Below are 26,033 nucleotides of genomic sequence, written 5' to 3'. Positions count from 1 at the left end.
TCCACAAGTAACTTCTGGATACTCAGCTCTGTTTAATATTCTATGTACCCCAAATATATAAACCAGGAAGTGGATGGCTTTTTGATAATTTATAGATAAGTGAACTATTTGGGGAAAATTGCCACTTTATTGACTCATGGTTTTACACTATCTTTCCTGATTCAAAAATAGCTACACTTTTAAAGAAATTCCTAAATCTGACATATATAGATAGAGAGAAACATGTGTGTCTCATATACATATAGACACACGCTCACATATACATATATATACACATATATACATATAATAATACATTTTATGTAACTTGCTAGAGAATACACAGCTAAGAAGTAGCAGTACCAACATCTGAACACCAGTTTTTCTGATTCAAATATTAGAATCTTTTTTTCTTTCTGATAAAGCTGCTTCATCTTTCCTACTCTGCAAATCCATCCCTAGTGATTAAAATGTCCTCTATTCAAAAGACGTTTTCAAGTTAGCCCATTTTAGTTTACTTACACAATTATATAAGTTAGTATGAGAAAGATGATACCCTCTAATGTTCATTTACCAAATACTATCAACCTACTATTTGTAATGCACTACACTCAGTACAAAAGTATAATGCTGTCAGGTTCCCTTTAAACTATATGAAAATGTTTAAAAAACGGTCACAGTTACCCATTCAGGGTGGATCAGGCTACATATTGTAGAAATAATTCTGACCTCTTCCAGTGACTAGTCTCAACCCTACCACTTATCAGCTCTATGACCTCTGCTAAGTGATTTAACCTGTAGGAACTCTGAGCCCATATCTGTAAAAGGGATGACTTGTCTTTCATTCTCCCCACTGTCTATACCATTGTTGAAATAGGAGAAGGACATTTTTGCCCACTCACTCAAAAGGCTATCATGAAGATTAAGTGCAATGACTTGTAAATTCAGGCTCCTGAATTTACATGTCAGTATTAACTTGAGCAAATATTAGGGTAATTAAAAGTCCAGGGCAACCGAGTTTCAAATCCCTGTTCTATAACTGCTGAATGACCTTGAGAAAATTGCCTTAAAATCATGAGCTTCTGGGGTTTATAAAATTTTTTTCTTGTAAGTTGATTTAATACGTTTAACTCAGAAGGCTATTATGAATATTAAGTAAGGTAATGCAATGAAGTGTTTAGCTCTTAGCCTGATAATAAGGGCAAAACTAATGACTATTATAATTGACAACTTTAGTCCTTTTTGATAAATCCCTACTACAATAAATTCAATTTTAAAAAAAAATCTTGGTTTATGTAGTCAGCTGTCAGAAGTAATGTGGTAATGGGTAGTTTTAAACCAAATGTGTCCATAAATTAAGAGCAGTCAAGAAGATTAACATGAAGATACAATTTGTGCCATAGGAAAATACAATTCCTGTTATAGGAAAAGAGAAAAGAACACAGATTTGTTGAACAGCTTTTAAGTTACAAGTACTGAACCTGACAATGTACGTATTTTATTTTATTTGCCTCACTTTTTAAAAAACAGCATTACTTTACTTTCCTTGTACTTTCATTTAACAGACAACTGAAGCTCCATAAGAGGAAGTAAATTTGCCAATGCCATGCAGCTGGTAGGTGGTGAGACTGAATCTCAAACTTGGATGTATTTGGCAGCAAAATTAAGTGACCACATTTCCTCCAATGAGAGACAGCATGGAAAACCAAGAATATGGTCTTCTAAGGCATAAGATAGACTGCAACCTTGTTTCATTCTGGATGTCTTTTAATAAATGGTTATAAAGTACAACTTTTGTTTGTTTGGTTGGTTCTTTTGTTTTTTTCTTTTTGAATCTACATGATCCTTTTAGGCATCTCACAGAGCTCAGAAAAAAAAATGTGCTGAGTTCAAAGTAAAAAGCATAGAAACGTGTACAAATAAATGTTAAAAGGTTAAAAATCTAGAAAATTGTATTTGTGATTCTAGTGAACTTAAAATATTAGAAACATAAAACTTGAAACACAAAAATACTTGTCACAACTAAGTTTACAGACATACAGTTATGTTCACCAAAGGCCATGAGTCTGTTGAGATATAAGATTGCTGAAAAAGTTAAGAGCAATATTTTTTGACATACACCATCTGAAATGCTGTAAATATTTTTCAAATCAAAAGAGTGGAATTTGTTGGTGTGGGAAGGGGAAAATCACCTTTTAAAAAAACCTTTTTCAATATAGTGTTGTACTCATACTACAAAAACAAAATAAAACATAAATACGTCTTGTGTTTATTTATTTTATTATTATTGTTATTATTATTATTATTATTATTATTATTTTGTGAAGGAGTCTCGCTCTGTTGCTCCAGGCTGGAGTGCAGTGGCACGATCTTGGCTCACTGCTAGCTGCGTCTTCAGGATTCAAGACATTTTCCTGCCTCAGCCTCCCGAGTAGCTGGGACTACAGGCATCCAACACCACGCCCGGCTAATTTTTTGTATTTTTAGTAGAGATGGGGTTTCACCATGTTGGCCAGGATGGCTCGATCTCCTGACCTCGTGATCCACCCGCCTCAGCCTCCCAAAGTGCTGGGATTACAGGTGTGGGCCCCGTGCCCGGCCTGTCCTGTGTGTTTTTTGTTTGTTTGTTTTTTGTTTTTTTTTAATTTCCTAGTGAGAAAAAGGCATACTCATACAGATATAAGCATCTTAACAAGACTTAGTCTTTAGTGAGTTCATTGCTAGTTAATATCGACACGTGGTAATGGGAAAGAATGAGTATGCAATGAACTGCTCTTTTGTTCTGCAGCTGCAATTACTCTGAATATTAATTTAGCTATATGCTTAGGCTATTGTCAGAGCAATGATTTGGTGTTTGCCAGTCTAGAAGCATATTGCCAAGTTCAGAAGAAAATACACATTTCTGATACTTGTAGCAGAGTCTTGCTTTTTTTCTGAGACAACTGATTTTTCATACACTACATATTATTGAAAAATGATACCATAGGAATCTCTTCAGGTGAATAATCCTCAGTTTAGACTATAAGCTTCTTAAGGCTTTTATCCTTTAGCACAGCTCTTAAAAACAGCAGGTGCCTAGTTGATATTTGTGGAATGAACCTTGATAATTGCACCTTTCACCAATAAATATGTAGTGGTGATTTCCAAATGAAGTTAACCACAATACTCCCATTTCAATTATTTTCATTGCAGCAGGATAGCTCAGAGGTGACGATACAGCATTGTCATTAGGCGAACAGACTCCAGAGCTAAATGCTAGGGTCTTAGTCCTGGCTCCATCTAATAGCTTCTAACTACGGGCAGATTACTTAATCTGTTGTTCCTTAGATTTCACTTTTAAAAATGGAAATAATAATAGCAGATAGAATTTGTTTTATAGTTAAATAATATAGGCTAATTGTATAGAATAGCGCCTAGTATAAAAGCATTTGATTTTATGATTACTCAACTTTAAGCTTCAGAATGCAATTTTCATAAGGAGAGTGGTGATTTGTGTTCAGTTCACTACTGCATTCTGTGTCTAGAAGATATTGTATTGGAATCTTTCATTTTTATCAGCCTGAAAAATACAGTTGAAATAGTATACTGGGATATAGGCAGGAAATACCTTTTTATATCAAATGCACACCCTAAAATAATACATGAGGAAATAAGTTTTCCTGTTAGTAAAAGGTTGTTTACCCTTTAAACAATGATCAATTAGATTTCTTAACTTGAAGCATGTAGGTCATTAAAAATATTGTAATAGAAAAAATGAATGCATGTAACTCTACAGAAGTGCACACATTACGTAAAGTGACTTATTGCTGTAGTGATATGATGGTCATTAATTGGCTCTCCCTACTTAAAGAAACCCTGCTTTTTATAAATGTAAATAATTAGTTCTGCTGATATTTTCTAAGCTTCTCGAACAACTCAGTGATTCATGTTATATATTCTAAATATATTATTTAAATATTAAATTTTTATTTATGAGTTTTTAATATTATTCATTTTATGCCTGCTTCACTTCATTTTTATCTCAAAATATCAAATCAAATGTTCATTAATACCATCTATTCACAAATACTAAAACAGCTTGCTAGTTAAATAGTTTAAAAATATATATACCATAATGAGAGTGGCAATTCCTTGAAACTTTCTGTTGTATGAACTTAATATTTGAGTGTATAATTTTTTTTATTTCTCTTTGCAGTGTCACAGATATGATATAACTTGTCTTCCATACCCTTCCTTGCATATGTATCTTGACTGGGACTTACCAAAGACAGTTCTTGCTGGTACAGACTCTCTGTTGAGCCAGAAGGAGACTTGTGAGAGAATCACTGTCATTATGCATGGCAGGTACGTCTGAATAACAAAGTAGCCAATCTTTCTCTTCAAGTGGAAATGAGTGGTCATAACAACATATTCTCCTGAGAAGTAAAACAGACAAGAAAGATGAGCAATTTGACTTTGGAAAAAGGTAATCTCTGAGATTTACTATGAGTACCAAAGGTCTGGGAGTTAGACACATCCTTTCTCCATGTGACATCCAGTTCTTGGAGGAAAAAGTTTTTATCCAGAAAATAAAAGAGACATATTTAACACACAGTAAAATGACTCTGAGGATGAGACTGAGGTGCCAGAGTCTTTAAAGATATTCTTACCTCTTAATTCAAATACATCACATATTGGAGGAACAAATCTGAGTTTATCTTTAAGGATTGGCTTTCCAATCCTTAAATTGACTGAGAAGGCAATATGCTAAACCCTGTGACATAGACCAATGGGTCAGAAGCAGATCAGATCTCCAGTGTGTCCACTACAGAGCAGATCCACAATACCTACTGAAGAAGCTTTGGTGTGTACATCAGGACAGTTTAATTTTAGCTCCAGCACTGTATTAAATATCTCTTTGACATCAGATGAGTAATTTAGCATGGCCTGATCTACAAAATAAGGAGAGTGGGCTAGAATATTTTGTTTCTCAAAATTTATTTTCCAGGATCACCTGGGAAACTTTTGAAGAACGCAGTTCTTCAAATCCCAACTAGATTTACAAACCACTCTTTGAAAGGTCAGGAAAATCTGTATTTATAACCAGCTTTTGAGTTTGTCTCAATTCCTAGATTGATCTGGGAAACAGTGGTCTAGTTAGGCACTCTCCAAGGTCCATAAATACTCCAAATTCTGACTTCAGTTAGAGATATAAAGCAGTAGAGACACAACCCAAATTGCAGGAGAGTCTTATTGTTTCTCTTTTTGCTTTATACTTTCTCAGTTAAAAATCTTAGGATTGTTTAGCCTTATTCACTCAAAATATAGGGTTAATATAGGCTCTAGTCACATCCTAACTCCAATTTTTCCTAAATTTTGATGTAGAGTGATCTTTCATATGTGCGATTCTGCCACTCTTTATTTTTTTTTAACTTAAAATATCTTAATGGAGACCGATTAGCAACATTAGGCTTTCTCAACCTTAGCACTATTGACATTTTTGAACAGATAATCATTTATTGAAGGTGTCTGTCCTATATATTGTAGAATGTTTAGCAGCATTCCTGGACTCTACTCACTAGAGGCCATTAGCAAACAGCTGCCCTTCTCTTGTGTGACAATATAAACTGACTCAAGTTCTACAAAGTAACAAGCAAACTTCTTAATCTGTGTTTAAGACTATGCATAGCATAGCTCTAATATGCACTGAATTCCCTTGTCTCTTCAAATATTTCAACTTCTCAATATATTGGCCTACAAAACTCTACCTATCTTCTGCAGCTGAATATTTCGCTCATCTATAGGTTGGTTCCAGCCCAAGTACCAGGTCCTCAGTGGAATAGAAATTATTGTCCTATAGAAGAAAATGTATTAATATTTGGAAGCAAATGAATTTGACTTCAAAACCCAGATCTGCTATTTTCTTGCTGTGTAGCTTTTGGTAAGTCAGTTAAACTCTCTTATCCTTAGTTTTCTTGTCTACAAAATAGTCAGAAGCACAATATAGGGATAATAAAGAATAATGGCTCTAATTAAGATGATACTATGTAACCATGTTATAATGTTAAAATAAATTTTAGTTTGTTTCTCCATTTTCTTCACACTTCTCCTCAATCAGAATTGGTAGAAGTGTTGGTAGAATAACACATCCTGCTTTCTGTAGCAGGAAATTATGTATGCACTTATGCCTGCTTTCATTATTAACAGTTATTGATAATAGCACTTGCCCTTTACTGAACACTTACTGTGTTCAACTTTATAGCTCTTGTTTATATTTATAATATCTCATACTTTGCATTTTAGTTATTTAACTACATACATATATCCCTCCCACCAAACTGAAAGTTAATTAAAGAGAAGAATAGTTATTTGGTTATGTAGCATGACCGGCCATATCCTCAGTATTTAATACCTTCATATAGTGAAAATGGATGCAGTGAGGCTTATGGTCACGCAATCAAAACAAAATTCATAAGCATCTTTATTTTAAAGGACAAATGGAATGTTACCAGATTAATTTCTTATTATTTTCTGTGTGTTCCTCTAGTGATATCTTTAAGGTCATTTGAAAAGAAGGAAGTGATCCAAATTTGAGAAAAATTTAGAAAAACAATTTTCCCAAAACACTACTAAAATATAGTTTTATGTGGACATACCCATGCTACACTTCACCATCTCAGGGGCATGCATTATTATTCCCAACAATTCATTCAACTGCAGCCTGCAAAATGTCACCAGCTCAAAGAAAAAAATTCATCTGTATATAATGTCAGAAAAATGAGTGTCTGTATGCATTCCATTATCTTTTGTTGTTCTCAACATGACATTTTTGCAAAGATCCTGAAAAGAATATAATTTTTGGAGATCTGAAGAGCATTATTTGACATTATATTTGTTTTATAAACAGCTTTTTCCCTAACAGATTTTCCCTAACAGAAGAAATTCCAATGTTTTGAAACCTTTTCCTAAATTAAATACAATTTTAAGAGTGTTGGCACAAAATTTTCAAATAAGGAAGAAAAGGGCAGCAACATCAGAATCATGTTGTAATAGCTTTAAAATGAAAGAAAAACACAACAAAAACAAAAAACGCAGTCACCTAAATTGGATTGAAATAATATGTCTAGACATCAAGTGCTTATGCACAAAGCATGTCAAATTATTTTCCCCTCCTTCAATAGTCTAGGAGAATTGTAATTCAAATATTCTTGCAGTTTATTTAACCCTGAAGGAAGCTTGCAAATTAGATGTGACAGTATTTCTGATATATTGCAATACAAAATTAAGGAGAGTGGAAGAAAAGAAAGTAATTTTTCAAAACAGCATTAAAGATTTGTTTAGACCTGGCTTTCAATCTTTGCTTTCTCAAATGTTAGTTACTTGGAGGTAAATACCTTGCGTAGGTTCATTTGGCTACAGTTTCCCAATTTGTCCAATTAATATAATAGTATTTAATTTAACTGTCTCCTAGGAGGATGTGAGGATAAAATTACATAATCTGACTGAAAGCACTTTTTAAAAACTCTATTTCTATGGACATTTACAGTGTGAAGATTAAAAACACAGACATGTATTCTCTGTCTAACTCAGAGATCAACCACTTGGTCATTCAACAAAATTGTATTAAACATTGATTTCTTGTGAAGACGTCATTTTCCTTCCAAGTATTCTAAACTTGGTGTTTTCTATGGATACTAATATTGCAAAAGGAATTTTCTATCAAAAATGTTATTGAGAAAGTGGTGGTTATGTTTTTTAATTGCTTCAGAGATTCTAAATAGAGATAAGGGGACACTGATTATAGTTCTAGATCATTTAGCCTCTCTGGGGCCATGTCCTCATTTGAAATATAAATGGTTTGATCAAATGACCACAGAAATCTTTTTTTTATCCCAGAACTTATATTCTATAGTTATAATTATTTCTCTGGAGACCATGTACTAGGCTTCATAAATGGAAGCCCCTAGGCTCTTTGGATGAATGATGATCACCAGTGTTACTCCATAGTCAAAGAAGACAGCTGCTTTTCTTATTATCTTGACCCTTCAGGGTCATCATTACATCAACTCATGCAGAGACGACTCTGTGTCCAAAAATAGAATCCTACAACGTTTCTTAGTCATCTCTTTTAAGAATTAACAATAGTCATTCAGAAGGAACTTTCTTTTTCACCAAACTTATCAAATTCTCTTATAATCAAATTTATTTAGGTAAATATGGAGAACTTGCAGTCATCATTGTGTGTTTTTAAAACATTGCATGGCATTACATTATTAATGTTTTCTGGACACTGATATTGTTATGCTTCATGATCAATTTCATTATTTTATTTTTCTTTATAAGTTATATTCCATGTCCTTAAGTCACTGTAGTAATTTTTGCATGGGTGCTCCTTGAAGAATTACTTAGAAAGCATAATGTGGTGAGGGTGGGAAGAGACAAGGGGTTATGCCACCCTTAACACATCAGGTAGAAATGACCCCTCTTCCTCCTTTATTCCATCATGTAGTTCCCTTACACTAGCTTTACTATTATTATTATTATTATTATTATTATTATTATTATTATTATTTTGAGACAGGGTCTCACTCTGTCACCCAGGCTGGAGTGCAGTGGTGTAGTCTTGACTCAGTGAAGCTTCTACCTCCCTGGGTTCAGGTGATCCTCCCACCTTAGCCTCCCAAGTGGCTGGGAGTACAAACATGCAACACCATGGCCAGCTAATTTTTTAATTTTTTGTAGAGATGGGATTTCTCCACGTTTCCCAGGCTGGTTTGGAACACCTGGGCTCAAGTGATCTGATCTGCTTATCTCAGCCTCCCAAAGTGCAGAGATTACAGGCATGACTCACTGCACCCAGGCCTACTCTCATTATTAATAGTAATATTGGACACTTACTGCATACATTTTACAAACCAGATACTCTTCTAGGCAGTTTACATGCATTTTCTTATTTCCATCTCACAATAGCTCATGAAAAAGATATATACAAAAAAAAAACAACAGAAAAATTAAAACACTTGTCAAAAGTCACACAGTAAATAAGTTGCAAAACCAGCATTGAAATATTTGTAGTATAACTTCAGGGTTCATACTCTTAACAAGTATGCTTCCACATCTTATGTGTCTCTGATGCCTGTTATTGGTATGACATGTAGTTGAGAGTACGTACCCTGCAGGTCGACAACCCAGGTTCAAATCTCAGTTCTGTCACTTCCCAGCTGTATGACCTTGGAATAATGTTTAAACTTCTCTGGGCCCCCCTATATCCCATCTACAAAATGGGGATAATATTACTTCAATTCTAGGAGTTTTGTGAGTATTGGATGTGAAGAATAGAACAGTGCCAACGCATGTTAGCTATTTATCTCACTCAACTAAGAACTTCTGAAGGGCAGGGGTTTTGTGCCTTTCATCTCTCTTCTTCAAGTCCAGTCACAGTGTCAGACACAGTAAATAAACAAGCGATTTAAGGATTACGTGGATAAATGAATGAATAATAAAGACATATTGGATTTGAAAACTAACTGGATCATCTTTCCCGTTTGCCTATTTCTCTGCCATATACTCTGTCCAGTAGTATTTTTCTGCCAGGTGAGTAAGTGCACTTAAAGCTAAGGCTGTAACTAAACATTCTTTTCCTAAATTTAATGGTAGTATCCAAGGAAGGAATTGTACCTCTAATGTATTTGTACTGAACTAGAAATTCAAATATTGTTCTAGGATTTCCATCTTCTTCCCTCTTATGTTAATGAAGTGATTTAGAAAATATTTGGACTCAAAGAGGTCAGTAGGATTGTGTGTTTATGTTTTCCCATGTGTTGGTGGCAGGTAAGTAGGACAGCACTTTCTAAACTACCAAGGGGATTGAATGATTCTCTCTCCAGGGAGAATTTTAAAGTAGAAGAAGATGCCTTTTATCTAGTCATTCTCAATGTGTGTGTTCTCTTTCACCATCATTCTCTAGTCTTCTGGCAGAAACAGGGAAGTAATGGTACTCAAGGTCATTTATTTTAATGTTTTCAGGGCTCCACAAAGAGATGTAAAATACAGCGTTGCAGACCTTACACAAAGGTCTCTGTTTCTTTCTACTGAAATCTATCAAGGTGGATTCTTGGTGAGCTAAAGTGGCCCCAGAGGAAGTATAATTCAGTGTTACTGTGGAGTTGAAACGTACATCAAACTGAGCTTCCATTTGAGAATTTGCTCATTATTCTCCTTACCCCCCAATATTCACTATGTGGCGACAGGAAAAAGCTTTTATTTTATGTAGGTGAACTTACTGCTCTAGCACATAATGATTACTTCTAGTGGACCCAGCCCATGAGGTCTACCCTCATAGGTGTCAATGGGTTGGGCCACTGTCTCTTATTCTACTGAATGACTGCGTATTTTTTCTGAGTATCCAGAATGTAGACAGGTTGAATCCCTTGAAAGCCAAAGGGGAGGAAGGCCTCCATTATTTTGACTAAGCCTCTAATTTTGAACACATGGGATCTCAGGCATAAGAGGGTTATAGTAACATGACTAAGGTTGTTAAAGCTAAAATTAGAGTAGGAATATTCCCTCCTCTAAGCAACCTTTGAGACTTCATACATATTTACACTATGGCCTGCATACTACTGAATTTGATTTGTTTCCCAACATTCTCCAACCTCCTTTCCAACAAAAATAGATGGAGAGTTCCTTGAGGAGAAGTTATGTGTGCATTATTTGGCCTGCCTGGAGCCTAGAGAGTGATTATTTATCCCCCAATATATTCAGACTAACAAAATGAAAAATCAGTTCCTGCAACAAGCCTTCCTAGATCATCTTAGGCTGGATTTACTTTTTATTCATTAATTCAGAATATTTGTTCAATGCCTCCTATGTCTCAACTACTACAGAAAATAATAGGGATAGAGAAGACAGATTTGGTCTCTTCCATCACAAAAAAAATGTTAATTACAGCACTTAAACTACCTATTTTGATAATTACAGTTTATGTGTTCAATTTCTCTTAGACTTCAAGTTCCATGACAGCAAGATCTGAGCTTGTCTATCATTTAATCTGTAGTGACTGCCATTATATCCAGCTTATAATGACATTCAAGTTTTAAAAAGTAAACACAGCTTATTTTCATATCTTTTCCAACATAATATGTTGTAAGAAGGAAAAATCTTGAGCATTTTTCATGTTTTGGGATATTTCAGGACTATAGCAACAGCTCTTACTTACCATTTGAGTACCTACTATATAACACTCTGCAATATTTTTTATTATTTCGTCTTTAATACAAAATACAGGACTATCATTACTTAGGCAATACTAGAGTTTCCAAGTGAACAAATGACTTGCCCAAAGTCACAAGGCTTCTAAGCGACAGCATCAGAACTTGAGTTCACATCTTCCTCACTACAAAGCCTATGACCTTTTCACTATGCCACTTGGATTTGAAATAAGAAAAAAAGAGAAACAGTCTCCATCTTTTTAAAAAAATAAAACACATAAACATTTAAACTTCTGGGCTAGCAATGGGGGCTCCTAAGCAAGCAAGAGACAGATCCTGTTAGTCAGAACTTATCTAATAATCATAGCAAGAGAGGTTGACCTATTATTGGAATGTGTCATGCTTGTGAGGGTCCCAATATAAAGCATGAAATCAGAAGAAGTTCTTTTAGCACCACTCCTCTTATTTATTACTAAATCATGTTTCCTTAGAAATAAAAAATAAGAGTGAATAGAGTCAACTTAAATTTTGAAAGACATAATTTTGAAAAAATAATTCTTGACCCTTGTTAAAGCTTTCAGTAAATAATGGGCTTTGTGGGGCATGTATTTTTCTAATTGTTTGAGTCCAGCTTTTATTTATAATTATCTGGTCTGATGATCACATTTCAGATAGTACAAAATGGATACTTGAATAACAAAACTTTTATCTTATTGTTTGAAACAACTTTAAAGATGTGGGTCCAGCTTTTCCACAGTGTCAGGTCTAGTTCTGAGTATAGAATTAGTAAATCAGTTACTACACTAAAAAGGATGGCATGCTACCTACTTTTAATTCCCACATGGAGTGATCAATAATGTCGTTATGACTCTGTTGGCTTTAGCTGTGGAAGATGCTTGGTTAGAGATACAAACAAACTTGTAGAAGGAATTGGCTTTTTGATGTCCTACGTGTAATAATCACTGCTACAAATTTGGCAAAATTCATTAACTAATGGTAATATGTGGAGCCTAGACTATATAAATAGTTATTTATGAAAAGCTTTTGATGTGTCAGGAATTGTGAGAAGTACTCTTTATGAATTTAATGTATTTCTTCTAACCACCCTGCAAGGGGACTACAAACAACTGACAAAGTTGGGGAGTAAGGATTTAACCCAGATGTTCATCTCTAAGAGTTCATATAGCTACCTGTTGTGCTACAGTAATCACATATAACCAGTTTCTCAATTTGCAAACAAACAAACAAACAGAAACAGAGGCCAACAGGCATTAAAGGACATGTCCAAGGCCACAGATCTACCGAGTTTACATTAGTTCCCAGCTCAACTGATGCCCAATTTAGTGAAATGTTCTCTCTCCTAGACTTGTGTTACTGAATGATTCATTAAGTTCTCACAAAATGTTTTTCTGCTTCTTCCTCCATAACTGAAGTAACAAAATCATACTTACCTGTACTTGACTGGACAATTCCAGAGTCTACTGTTTGTCCAAGAAGGTCATACTGGTTCAGACGTGATCCATCTTCTGCTACAACCACTGAGCGTGCTGGCTCTCTGGTCCATTCATAAACAACTTCTGCTCTTGTATAAGCATCTAAAAGGAAACAGTAGAAAATGATCCATATATTTTACCACTTCAATTCTCTTATTTAGTCGGTACCTTTTATCAGCTTCATATTTTCTGTATCATGGTTCCAGAGGGCAGGCGAGGAAAGATGAGCTCATATCCCTTAATTTACAAAAACTAAAACACATTTTCTGATTTTTTTTTTTAGTCATTTTTTCACTCTTCCAACAAATGGTTATAAGGATCTACAAAGGACAAAATGCTGTGCTGGGGATACAGTAGTGAACATAAGAACAAAAGTTCTTTATCTTATGGAATATGCATGGTAGCAGTGGGGACAAAAACATATAAGCAAATACGTATGTAATTTCAAGTAGAGATAAGTGTGATAGAGTCATACACAACCGAGTAAAAGGATAGAGAATGAAGGGATGGAGACTTATCCCAAGGTAAGGAGCTCAGACAGAGTCGTCTCTGAGGAGGTAACATTTATACAAATACATGGCAGATACATGTGAAAATATTGGGGGAGAGTTTGTCCAACAGACAAACTAACAAGTGTCTTCTTCTTCTCCTTCTCCTTCTCCTCCTCCTCCTCCTTCCCCTCCCCCTCCCCCTGCCCCTCCTTCTCCTTCTTCTTCTTTTTTATTTTTTGGGTGCAGTTTCACTCTTGTCACCCAGGCTGGAGTGCAGTGGCACCATCTCAACTCACTGCAATTTCCGCCTCCCGGGTTCAAGCAATCCTCCTGTCTCAGCCTCCCAAGTGTTTTCTTCTATTGCAGGTAAAAGTTTGACTAGTTTGAGGAAGACCAGTTTGACTAGAGTGAAGCATATAAGAGATGAAATGAGGTTAGAGGCAGTAGCTTTGGTCCAAATTATTGTTAAGCCAGGAAAAGGTCATTATAAATGTGAAGGTCATGATAAATGTAAAAATCACTGGAAATTTTGCTGCATGTCCATTAGCAAGTCTGAGTTTACTCTCCTCTTTTCTATTGATTATCCTTCTTATATATATTTTCCATGATGATGAGTTACATTCTATTACTCTTCTCAATCATTTTTATTTGCCATGTCACTTTGAACTTGGCCATCTCCTAATGAGAGGTTAGGTCATAATTCTGATGGATAATTTACACAGTTTGGAGGGAGAGATTGTATAGAGTGAGAGAGAAAGAGAAGGAAAAGGAATTCCATACCTTTTCTGATTTCTAGTCCTATAATACCCACTTCATATAGGTTGGAATGATAGTACGTACTCTCTTCTATTTAGATGCAGAATGAGGTTAAACATTTAAGAAAATATCACATTAGAAAAAGCAAGCAGTTTCCAGTGTTTTTGAGGGGGAGGCATCATAGTAAATGTTGGCCTATGACAAGAGCTTGACTTGTTGGCCAACAGTCAACCTCTCCATTAGGCACAGGGCCTGAGGCCCTCAATACTTTTAGGAGGCCACAAAAATATTTTAATTTCTTTTGAAATCCAAAGATAAAGTGAATATAATATAATCTGGATTATATTCATCTTTGTAGCAACCCAGTCATGAAATAATTTTAATTTTCTTCTTGGAGGAATGGCTTCCAAAGGCAAAAGGGCTCATAAAAGTCATAATGCACCTCTGTTTGACCCAATCTCCACTTAAATAACCAGGCTTTTGTGTTCTGTCCAATACACATTTTCCCCAGATAAAATATAATGAGGTGTAAAACTATGGTTGCTTTTTTACATGAAAATAAGGCTCCCTGAAAAAAGATGCGAGCCATGCCTCTCAGTCCCTAAAACAAAGCTTCAAACGTGATTACTTTTCACTGAGGCGAGTGATGCAGAAAAATGTAGCCAGTGTTCCCTGATTTTACAAGGGTAGCCTGCCAGTTCCAATATCACTTCTGCATCAATTTATAATCAGATGGTTTTTAAAAACAAAATTTTCCATAAGTTTAAGAGAATGAACTAAAACTTAATTTAGTGGTTCATGGGACATGTAAAAGTACGAAATGGATATTTTTGAATTTATCTTTGTTTTTCCTTTTTAATTGTGGTTATCCTCATGGTCTTAAAAATGAATGCATTTCAGCATTGTGTATAGTAGGAGCACTGTGTCTATTAGGAGGGCTATAAAATGTGATTTACAAATCTCTCAGAAGAAGGCAGAGCACACTAGTTTGAGAAGGACCCTATCGCTTACAATTTGTAGATAACCACATTCAGTAATTTTTTTAATATGATAAATTATTGTTTTTTAATGGAACATCTTACCTAAGAAGACATAATGAGTTTACGGTAACATGGAATGATTGAATGTTCAATTTGCAAATGCCTCAAAAGTCATAGAGTTTAATTGCATTTTACAGATGGTAAACTGAGGGAAAAAAATAAAATGACTTGTTTAAGCAGACATTACTAATAACTGGGAAAACCAAGATAAAGACTTAGGATGCCATTCATTTGACTTTACTGTGTTTTGTAAGTATTTTTCTAGGCAAAACTGTATATTAGATAGATTTGCATGAGCCAAGCAAAGATATCTGGTGGTCGTGCAATTAGTGATGAAACCAAGTCTAGATCTTGTGTCATTTCACAGCAAACTAAAACTCTTGCTTTTATATTGCACTGCTGTTAGAAACAGTGTCTGCACTCTATCTTTTTATCCTTTGTCATGTGTTGTTATGGAGCTGCTAATATAGTTGTAGAGGGGGAAATATGTGTTACTATTGACTTTTCATTTTATATAATTTTGGTGTCTCGTTTCTTGCAATTTCATAGAAGCACCATTGCATATGAAAATGTGTAGGCCATCTACTACAAACATGACATCATTGTGAAGGTGCAGATGACTCATTATCCATGTCTTTCCATGAGAATCTTCCAAAATGAAGGGTAGATTCACATGATGCAAGTTGGTATTTTAAGATGGAGAATACAGATATACTTAAGGCCTTAGCAAAGATGATATATCCTATTGTTTCCTTAAATTTTAGTAACCAGAAAATAGTTCCTATGAAAATGTACTTGACCAGAGACATCAGCATAAGAAAAGTGAGGCTAAAAAGAGTCTTCAGCTACTTAGCCAAAAATTTTAAGTTACAATTATAATGCCCCAAAAAAAGTTTTAAAAATAAGACCACAAGGTGGCCGGGCACGGTGGCTTATTTCTGCAGTCACAGGATTTTTTAAGGCCAACATGGGCAGATCTATAGAACCCAGGGGTTTGAGACCAGTGTAGGCAAAATGGCAAAATTCTGTCTCTACAAAACTTTATTTAAAAATTAGCCAGGTGTGATGGCATGTGCCTGTAGTCCTAGCTACTCAGGAGGCTGAGGTACGAGGACCACTTGAGCCCAAGAGGTTGAGCCAGCAGTGAGCCATGATTGTCCCACTGCACTCCAGCCTGGGCAACAGAGAGAGACCCTGTCTCAAAAACATTAATTAATAAAATAAAAAGACAAGAAGGTTTTGGTTGGTGTTATGAAAGAACTCTGTGGTGGTAAAACACTGGGAACGTATGTTACTTAGTATCAGGAGAGCTGCTAATTGACACTATCATTTCACTTTTATGAATCTCCGTGTTTCCATTTGTATAAGCCACATGAACAAAATGATTTCTAAAGTCGTACATTGTTCAGAATTCATTCAAATTTTGACTCATTCCTCTCAGTGTGTTTACAACGCATTGTTTTTGATAATTAGTCAAAAGACAATCATATATTAAGGCCTTACTAGATTCAGCTTTTGCCTAGGTCTTTATGTCAGAATCTGTAACCCAAATCTCTTCTTTTGGGAACAAAGCCTTACTTGGTATATTTCTCAAAAGCAGTGAAACGATCACAGTTGTGACACGCATATTGTCCTCGGGTTAGCTGACTTTATAAAGAGAGCTTTATCCATAACCAGTAGAAAGTTTAAGTCAGCCTTAACAATCAGAATCTAATAGAGAATGGTAAGAAAAACTGCTTCTCAACTTTAGATTTTATCACCATATGGATGAGGTTGCTTCAGAATATTCATAAACATTTATTACAGACTGTTCCACTAAATTATTGAAAACTCCTCTGGCCTATTATTTTCTCTGATATTTCGGCAAGACGTTTACTTCAAAAAAATGAGTCAAAATATTTTTAGCCCACTCTTGCCTCAGTTTCTTCGCCTTTGAAATATGCTAAGTAGGCCAGGTCAGAGAAATGACTGGACAACCAATGGACTGCCCCTGCCTCTTCTTGTGCCAATGCCAGGCAGTGGTAATTAGCCATGGTGCTCTTTTCCACTAAGCATGACCATCAAAGCCTGCACTTCAATGTCTAGTCTGCTCTGTTTCATTCCCCATAGGTCTTATACTCTCTTTTCTGAAGCTTAAACAGTGAAGGGGCATTTAAAGCCTGAGTCTTGTAACCTTTATCCATTCAATAAATATTTACTGAGAACCTACAGTGTATTTGCCCTGTGCTAGGAAAAGCTGAACAAAGTATGTCCTTCTCTCATGACGTTACAGTCTCCAGGCAATAAAAAAGTTAGCCAATAAATAAAATGAATCATCATTGCTGTGATAAATGGTATAAAATAAATGTGCATTGTGATCAACAAGACTGGTGAGTCAGTAAGCAAATTTCAATAAGGTCATCAGGGAAGGCCCTGGGAGATGACATTTATGCTGACATGTGGAGAGATAGAAGTCAGCCATGCTAAGAACCAAGGGAAGAGTAATCCAAGCAAAGAAAAGAGCATATGGCTCTGAGGTGGAAAACAGCTTACTTATTTTTCTTTAGCTTCAATTTTCTTACATGAGACACTGTTTTCTACTCACTATACATTTACCTCTTCTTAAAATACCTCTAATATTCTTCAGGTTGACAATGTGTCCAATTAAAAATATTTACTTCCAGCCTTCTTTGCAAATATCATTGTCAATGTGAGACATTTGATTAATGAGATGTAAGTAGATTTCTATTAGGATTTTAGGGAAAGCTTTTATCTTTTTTATATAGGCACTACTCCTTTCATTTTTACCAACTATTACCTTCTATCACGAACAGAATTGCATTGGCTGGAGTTACAGCAGCCATCTTGCGATGAGAAAGAATATCTAAAGACATCTTAAGACAGTGGCCTTGTTAGGATGCTGAACCAATCAGAAATCTATCAGCGCTCACTTTCACACATCTTATATAAAATGATAAACTCTCCTTTTTTCAGCTATTCTCACTGCTGAAAGCATTCCTGACTAATTTTTAAAAATATGCAGTTCATTTTCCAAATTAGGATTTTTTAAGATAAAAGGGGGAATTATTAGTATTTATACCAGGCTGGGCACTGTGGCTTATGCCTGTAATCCCAAAAATTAGGGAGGCCAAGGTGGAAGGTTTCCTTGAGACCAGGAGTGTGAGACAGACTGGGCAACATAGCTAGACCCTGTCTATACCACAACCATACAAAAAAGTTACAAATCAGCCAGGCGTTGTGGCACATGTCTGTAGTCCTGGGTACTCAAAAGCCTAAAGCAGTAGGATTGCCTGAGCCCAGGGGGTCAAGCCTGCAGTGAGCCATGATTGTTCCACTGCACTCCAGCCATGGCAACAGAGCAAGACCTTGTCTCTTAAAAAAATTATATAAGTATATTAGGCATAAACCGATACTGTCCCAGGCAAACTATGGCGTATGATCTTCCTAACTGTAAGATTAGGTTGTGATTTAGATGAACTTATAAATGTACAAATATTTAATATACTATCTGACATGCAAGTAACATATAGCACATATTGTCATCATTACAAATGGATCTGTTATTCAGGAGAAAACACAATCGTTCATATTAAGGAATGTATATTAAATTGGGAAAAAAGCAGGGAGAAGGGAGTTATCACCGAATGCCTGTTTAACCTAGAGTTTTTGAAGCAGTTTATCTTCGAGTTTCAGTACAAAATAGGATTTATAAATAAAATTCTCTCTCCAGGACTGATGCTGCTAGGAGCCTGAAGGCCTTTTGCTATTTTCTTTACTTTCTGTCTTCCTACACGACCACTGTTATTTTTCTATGAATCATATCTTCACCAAAATAGTCATTTAGACTGCCTGTCTAGTGAGAACAGAAAATTGGTTAGGTAGTCCAGGAGTTGACTCAGTCCTTGTACATAACTCCCCTGCAGGAAACCAAGAATACATTATTCCCACTCAGTCCATGCATGTAAACCAGTCGAAAGCAGAAGGGTAAAGAAAAGACCGGAGAACCTGACTCTCACAGTCATTTTTCTCTTGGCTGCTCCAAGATGTTTCTGAATATTTTCAAACAGCTGAAACCCAGGAAGTTATTATGAAGGGCATTTATCCAGGATACTTTCAAGAGCACTGATATATATATATACATGAATGCCATGAGATACACACACATATCAGCTAATTTTCCAAGACTATGATTAGGGTATTTGTGTTTTTTTGCAACATCAGTTTGGTGTAGGCTTCATTATTAAGAAACACTTACTGTCCTTTGCCATCTACCAACACTTTAATCTGGTAAACAAATTTAATTATTTTTAAGATCAAACAAGTGTCAGTAAAGATATAAAATAGACACAATGATCTCCATTAATTGAGAGGAAAATACTATCCATGAGGTAGAAGCATCCATACTTCACTTCTTTTTCTATAAATACAACTTCAGCATAAATAGAATTATTTCAATAACTAGTTTAATCCATGCTTTCTAGTTCAGTAGATAAAGAATAACCTCTCTCTTGAAGCAACATTGAAAAGTGAAGTCACAGAGCACTACTTACGGAAAGTCCATGCAGTATACTGCTGTTTAAATTTTCTTGATTCTCTTATCTATGTGTTTTTCTCACAGATATAGCTAGAGATCTCTTGCTTAATGACTTACAATCAAGAAAAATCCATATAAATTTACTCACAACTTCCAAATTTTAGTGGGCAAGCATGGGCATCCATAGGGAAGTCCTCCAAATGCATCGGACATTCAGCTCTCACTGTCAGCCTTAAGGGAAACATAGAATACAAACAAGAGCCATATAGGTTAGATACTTCCTGATAAGTACAAGTAGAATGTTATTAACTGTAGCAAATATATTAACAAAGCAGGCATAAATTGCAGGGTTATGCTGAGCTGTTAATAATCAAATGATCTAGAAATACATATTTACAATAATGAGTGGATTCTATCCTTTTGTTTGCTTGCTTTAAGAAAAAAGGCAACCCCTGATATTGTACAATGGGCAAGGCTTGTTAATATTTTCCAAAACAACCGTTAACTAATCCACTCAGCTACAGCAAATTGTTTGAGAGTAACACTACATGTAAGCAAATAAACACTTGTGTAAATACTACTTTATCCTTGCTTGAGAGGAAAACATGGATAGCACAGAAGAGAAGAGAATTTCTCCTGTTCTAAGTGCATCCCTCTCTGCTTCCTTCTCTAAAATAGCACCAAATGCATAAAAGAAGGAAGGAAAAGCTGAAGGGGGATGTGTCCTCAAGCTTTGTGAGATTAAGATTAATACAACGTCTCCATATATGATCTCACTACTTGCAAACCATTTGGTTTTATTTACAAACCCACCATCTAATCGAAGCTAGGACTCTGCTGTGCTTCTCTCCAGTCCCTGGGATGTTCTGCGGATGTGAAATCTATTCTTGTTTTGGTTTGGTTTTTTTGGATTGCTAAGAAAGAAGTTCACTGAAATATATTTGCTTTCAGTTTGTAGAATTATAAGGAAATTTATATTCATGCCTTTCATATGATTTTTAGCAAGTATATTTACGCACATTATCAAGTAGCTCAAGAAACGTAGTAAGAGATTTATAGCCAATCAATCATTAAATGATTAGAATACCAACTAAAGCAAATATACAAACTGTAAATTAATGATGAAATTGCATTCTTAAATTAAATTATTAAAGAAAGTAAAAACACATTAGCAAAGGAAAATTTTAGGAGATGAAAGATACAGATGAAGAACACTGCATGCATCAGAAACCATTAATCAATAAACTACTTAGGATATGCAAGTCTCTCCTCAGAAAATTGCCATCGAAGAGGAATGGATACTGGATTTAAGCTCAAAGCCACGTGTAGGGTATTTCATTGGTGGAGAATATTTCAAATTTCACATACGAATAGGTCCCGCTTAGATAATCTAGAAAGTTCTCAACACACGTGTCATTGGTCCTCTATTTCTATCTTTTAGATTTTTTTCAGTCCTATTACATTTTCATTAGTTGGCTCAATATCTAAAGTGTCTCTTGAAGCATTTTTTCTTTTCTTTTCTTTTCCTTTGGATGTTTGTGTTTGAAAAGCTAGGCATTCTGGCAGCTTTCTCCAAAGGCAAAATATTACTGTACTTGCACACAATCCATAAATTGAGGATTTTGCCTTTATTACCTTTTTGTACCAAAGGAATAATTGAAAAATCTGAATTACTAAGTGTTGACCAAATGTAAAAAACTCGTATCTAACAAGTCATCTGGGAATACATTACTGCTGCTCTCAAGAATGAGTTCCAGACAATTCTTAATTTCTCATAAATGAGGAATACTTTTAAACATCTCTTTTTTTCTATATAAAATTCAAAACTTTATTTGATTCATGTTTCCTTCATTCAATCATAAGGTATTGAACACTTAATAGATGCTAGGCTTTACAGCAATCTTAAAGAGGGCAAAATGTTTATAAAACAGAAATGTATACATAGTCTTTAGTTTGAGCAAAATTAATAGTATCTATATTCTCGTCTAGCTATCAACGCCATTGTGAATTCAAATACTTCTTAAAATACCTATGTCTACATGAATCTGTGTTTTATGAATTTTGTAACTTTCCATATTTTCTGTTTTTTATTACTTCATTTTTAGTAGGAATGTTTTCAGATGTAGATCATTAGACGGCTTCTAGAAATTTAGATCTTACTGGAATGCAGGAATATATGAGTTTTATAGTAGGGAGAGGAAGTTCCTTATATTGAATCCACCTAGCTACAGAAAATTATTTAAGAATAAAACTAGATGTAAGCAAATAAACATTTGCATAAATAATACTTCATCCTTGACTGAGGGAATTAGAACAGGTTGGAGATTTTTAAGATTGTTAAGGTTGAAAAACAAGGAAGCAAATATTCCACCATGGCTCATCAGCCTGATGATTGCCTACAAGTGGAAGGGAATGAAGTACAGAAACATTCATGAATGGCAGTGCAGCCATTCTTACCTCATGGTGTACAGCAAGGTGCCATCCTCTGTGATCCGCAGGAGTTTGTTGGGCATGGTCATGTTGTGGGCCACTGACTTCTTTCCATTGTGGAAAAATGTGTCCGGAGTCCAGATTTTACTTGCCATTAGGTTATTTAACCGGAGGACTGTCATGGGTCCTTTAAATTTTAACCTTTCATCCTTCCAGCTTTGACGGAAAAATACATCTATTGTATATTCCTAGGTAATTTTGGAAAATGACGAAGAGTTCACTGTGCTGTATTTTGCAATGCAAATATCTAACACAGACAGTGCATAATTTTTGCAACTTTGGAAGTATAATGTTAGCTAGGTGATGTTTTTAGAAGTAAAAGTGTGATAGCATGTACATGTTGATGTCAGGAGAATCACTGGTTGATGTAATGATTTTTTTAAACAAAATATCTAAAATGCTTGACATATTTTTTGGTCGGAAAAATTTTTCCAATTATCTGCTCAGATATGTAAAAGGAAAGTAACACCCCACCTCCACCCTATCACAGCAGCACTAGAAGAAATAGAATGTATCACAATTTTAAAACAAACTCATGTTAGAGGGTATTATGCACAGAAAAAAATGTTTAAATTAGACAATTCCAGCCATAAAGATAAAGCATAGTGTTTTGGGGGCCCTCTCATTGTCTCTGAAAACCTCATGCCCACACCCAGGTAAATTGTGATTCCAATATGGATGTAAAAATTCCATGTTTTTTTTTGGCTAAATAAACATTTTTTTCACAGATAATGTATATAGACTTTCAATTATCCTACACATTAAAGAAGATTATGAAAACAAAGAAACTGCTTCTACTGGTAATTTGAATCCTTTTCAAAAAGAAAAAGAACAAAAATAAGAATGCAGAGTGTGTCGGTGTGTGTGAGTATGTGTTTGTGATTGTACATGTGTATAAGCCACATGAGAAATGTTTGAAGCTCATCATCATTCACAGCCAGGGAATCTATTTATTTGAATAAACACAGCATTCCTTATAGCAATACCCAGAGACAAACATCTGCTAATCTGAAAACAAGCAATGTGACTTACCAGCTCCTAAAATTGAAAAGGGTAATATCCATCTTTCTTGCAGTACTTGCCACACTGGCACTAAATTTGGAGCTCAATGGTTTGAAATAGAGATTACCACATTCTCCATTAATCTTAGTATACTCCAAACCAGAAAGAGAACTAACTTGAAAACATCACACTACATTTTCCTAATCCTTTAAGCCCTGTTACATCACAAAGCAGTTGTGTTTTTTAAATCTTATACATATCGTCATTAGGACCTGCAAAATAAAATGTTCATGTTTAGGAGTTTTGTGTACGAACTTAACTACATGTCTCCTTCCAAGGGCTTAAGCAATACTGGGTGAAAGTTGAATGAAGGTGTGTTCTCTGGCACATGTTTGGCATTACTGAGCCCTTAGTGATCAAGTAACTAACAATTATTATTAAATGTATTATAATGCACCAGATATAGTACTAATTGCTTACTGAGATAGAAACAAGGAAGTGTAATCTGGTGCCAGACTGTCTTTGTAGACAAGACAAGTTACCTTGTTTCTTGGTTAGGATTTTGTGTCTGGAAGTGTCAGATGAAAGGCACTGTGATAAATACATGAAGGGAATTTACTCACTAACAAACATCTCTTAAGCACCTAGTAAATTCAGCAAAGGAGAGACTGTTTAGGCTTGGGCACTGCAAGAAAAACTCATGAAGGTGTACGAAGGGCATAGAATAGTATTTTCCATGGGAAGGGAGACTGTGGATGATATCAGAAAGTGATACAATGTGCCAATGCCTGTCAGGAAAACTGGGCGGATAGATCTACCTCAGGATGTGCAGGTTTTCCTCTCTGGATGACAGACAAGCTTGTGAGGTAGGGATATAATATATGACGAAATTTTCTATTACTCAGGACTTAGCCACATAAGCTCTAGTTTCTATCCAACTGAATGACTTTAGATTGGTCAACAGTAGAAGGAATGAATGGCCACCTGCAAATCAAAGTTCCAAGGATGCCGAAGGTGACCACGTTCCCATGAATCTAGCCTTTGGTTCATTTTATTTGCTTGCTCCAAAGAGGTTTTATGAAAATAAAATAAATGTTAAATATAAACTAAACTTAAACTAGATGTATTACCAAATCTTTGACAAGATGTATCCCAAAGACAATAATTTCAAAAAATTATGTCAAAACTTGCCAAAATCCTGATGTTCATGTTTATTATTTTTGTCACCAGCTTTATTTGTGCTAATGACAGACAATGGAATCCCCAAATTCATTTAGGACATTCTTCCTTCAAATACTGTACCAGTCACACACACACACACACACACAGAGCAACACTCGCTGGGTAATCTTCATTTCCATTTTCTGCACTGTTAGAAGTTGAAATACAAAATGAAACAAAAGCAGTTGATGAAAATTAGTTTCTGCCTAACCAACGGTGTAAATATTTGGTCTCCCATTTCTGAGAACTCTCCCTGTGTGATTGTAGTGGTAGCAGCAGGTAGTTCCCAAAAGCTAGTTCTATAAGATGACCTTGCCCCCATGGGCACAGTTCATTAGACCAAGAGTGGACTTCTGGATAAAGATTGGCCAGAGTCCCCTCTTTTTCTTTTTTTTTCTTCTTTCTTCTTTCTTTCTTTCTCTTTCTTTCTTTCTTTCTCTTTCTTTCTTTCTTTCTTTCTTCCTTCTTTCTTTCTTTCTTTCTCTTTCTTTCTTTTTTTCTTTTTCCCTTTTTTTTTTTTTTTTCTGAAGGAGTTTCCCACTTTATTGCCCAGGCTGGACTGCAATGACGTGGTCATAGCTCACTGCAACCTCCACATCCTGAGTCAAGCTATTCTCCTGGCTCAGCCTCAGCCTCCCGAGTAGCTGGGATTTACAGGCATGCGCCACCAGGCCTGGCTAATTTTGTATTTTTAGTAGAGATGGGGTTTCGCCATGTTGGTCAGGCTGGTCTCGAACTCCTGACCTCAGGTGATCCGCCCACCTCGGCCTCCCAAAGTGCTGGGATTATAGGCATGAGCCACTGTGCCTGGCCAAAGCCCCTTCTTAAGGAAGCTAGAAAAAGAGAGAGGCGAGCAGCAGAACTATAGCATAATGACTATGGATGTAAGTTCTGAACCTACCTGCTGAGTGGCCTTAGGTAATTATTTTACTCTTGCTAAGTCCCCAGTTTCTTAATCTATAAAGTGGGATAATTCACCCTGCAATCTTGAGAAGTGAGTTGATACTTGTGAGAACATCTTTTAAGAGTGCCTAGAACATAGGAAGCTGTTAGTAAAAGTTAGAAATTATTATCTGTCTCCCATTTTATTATTTTGTCAACACAAATTTATATTAGGTTTTTATGTAGCTGGTCATGAAAATGTGTTTCTCTTTAGAAGGATTGTAGGAAAGGAAATCTAAGGAAAGTAAGAAGGTGGCCGAAACCAAGTTAACTAAAAACAAAATGCAAAAGAGGGGAATCCTTGGAAGAGAGGCTGGACAAAGGTAAAGCTCTCCTAAATAATTTGCTCAAGTTTCCAGGCTCCAGCCCCCACCACTCAAGTGAAAAGTCTGAGTTGCTCTGTTCAATAGTGTAGGTCCCTGGAGAATGTGAGTCTTAGTCTGAAGATCTGGGCCAAAACATCCGCTATGTTCCTAAATAAATATTGTATTGAAGTGTTCCTGCCTGTGCCATTTATTACCATCTGTGTGTACTTTGACTTAATACATTTTAAGCACTATGGAAAACAAGGCTCTGTGATTGTACTGCCTGGATATTTCTGTCAGAACCTAGTGCCCTGGGAATGTTCTGTTTGATTGCCAATTAATGGTTTTTAAAATAAAGTTAGAGAGTTGTCCTAATTTTGTTTGCTATTCCAGATGAAGTCAGATGCCTTGGGGGCTATGGAGTCTCTAGGGCTAAATAACCTGGGTTCAAGTTGCTACACTTAGCCAGCAGGTCACTTTCCTTCTCCAGGAAATGTAGACAATAATACTTAGCTAAAAGGTTTGCACGAGGATTAGATGAAATATCTAGAAAGCATTTAGCATGGTGCCTAATGTGTTGTAAGCATTCAA

General features: G+C 35.6%; 1 protein-coding gene across 2 annotated transcripts in view; it reads right to left on the bottom strand.

The window, feature by feature from the left end:
- GABRA1 (gamma-aminobutyric acid type A receptor subunit alpha1) overlaps positions 1-26,033 on the bottom strand; it is a 51,502-nt gene that overhangs the window by 4,708 nt on the left and 20,761 nt on the right. For both annotated transcript variants that reach the window (NM_001135440.1, XM_009241249.3), the window contains 4 exon segments: positions 4,242-4,394; positions 12,620-12,763; positions 19,631-19,713; positions 21,940-22,160. In NM_001135440.1, coding sequence (NP_001128912.1) covers positions 4,242-4,394; positions 12,620-12,763; positions 19,631-19,713; positions 21,940-22,094 — 535 coding nt within the window. In that variant the 5' untranslated portion in view covers positions 22,095-22,160.

This window comes from Pongo abelii, chromosome 4 (genome assembly GCF_028885655.2).
Source record: "Pongo abelii isolate AG06213 chromosome 4, NHGRI_mPonAbe1-v2.0_pri, whole genome shotgun sequence".
Lineage (NCBI taxonomy): Eukaryota > Metazoa > Chordata > Mammalia > Primates > Hominidae > Pongo > Pongo abelii.
This window is presented reverse-complemented; position numbering and strand designations above follow the sequence as displayed.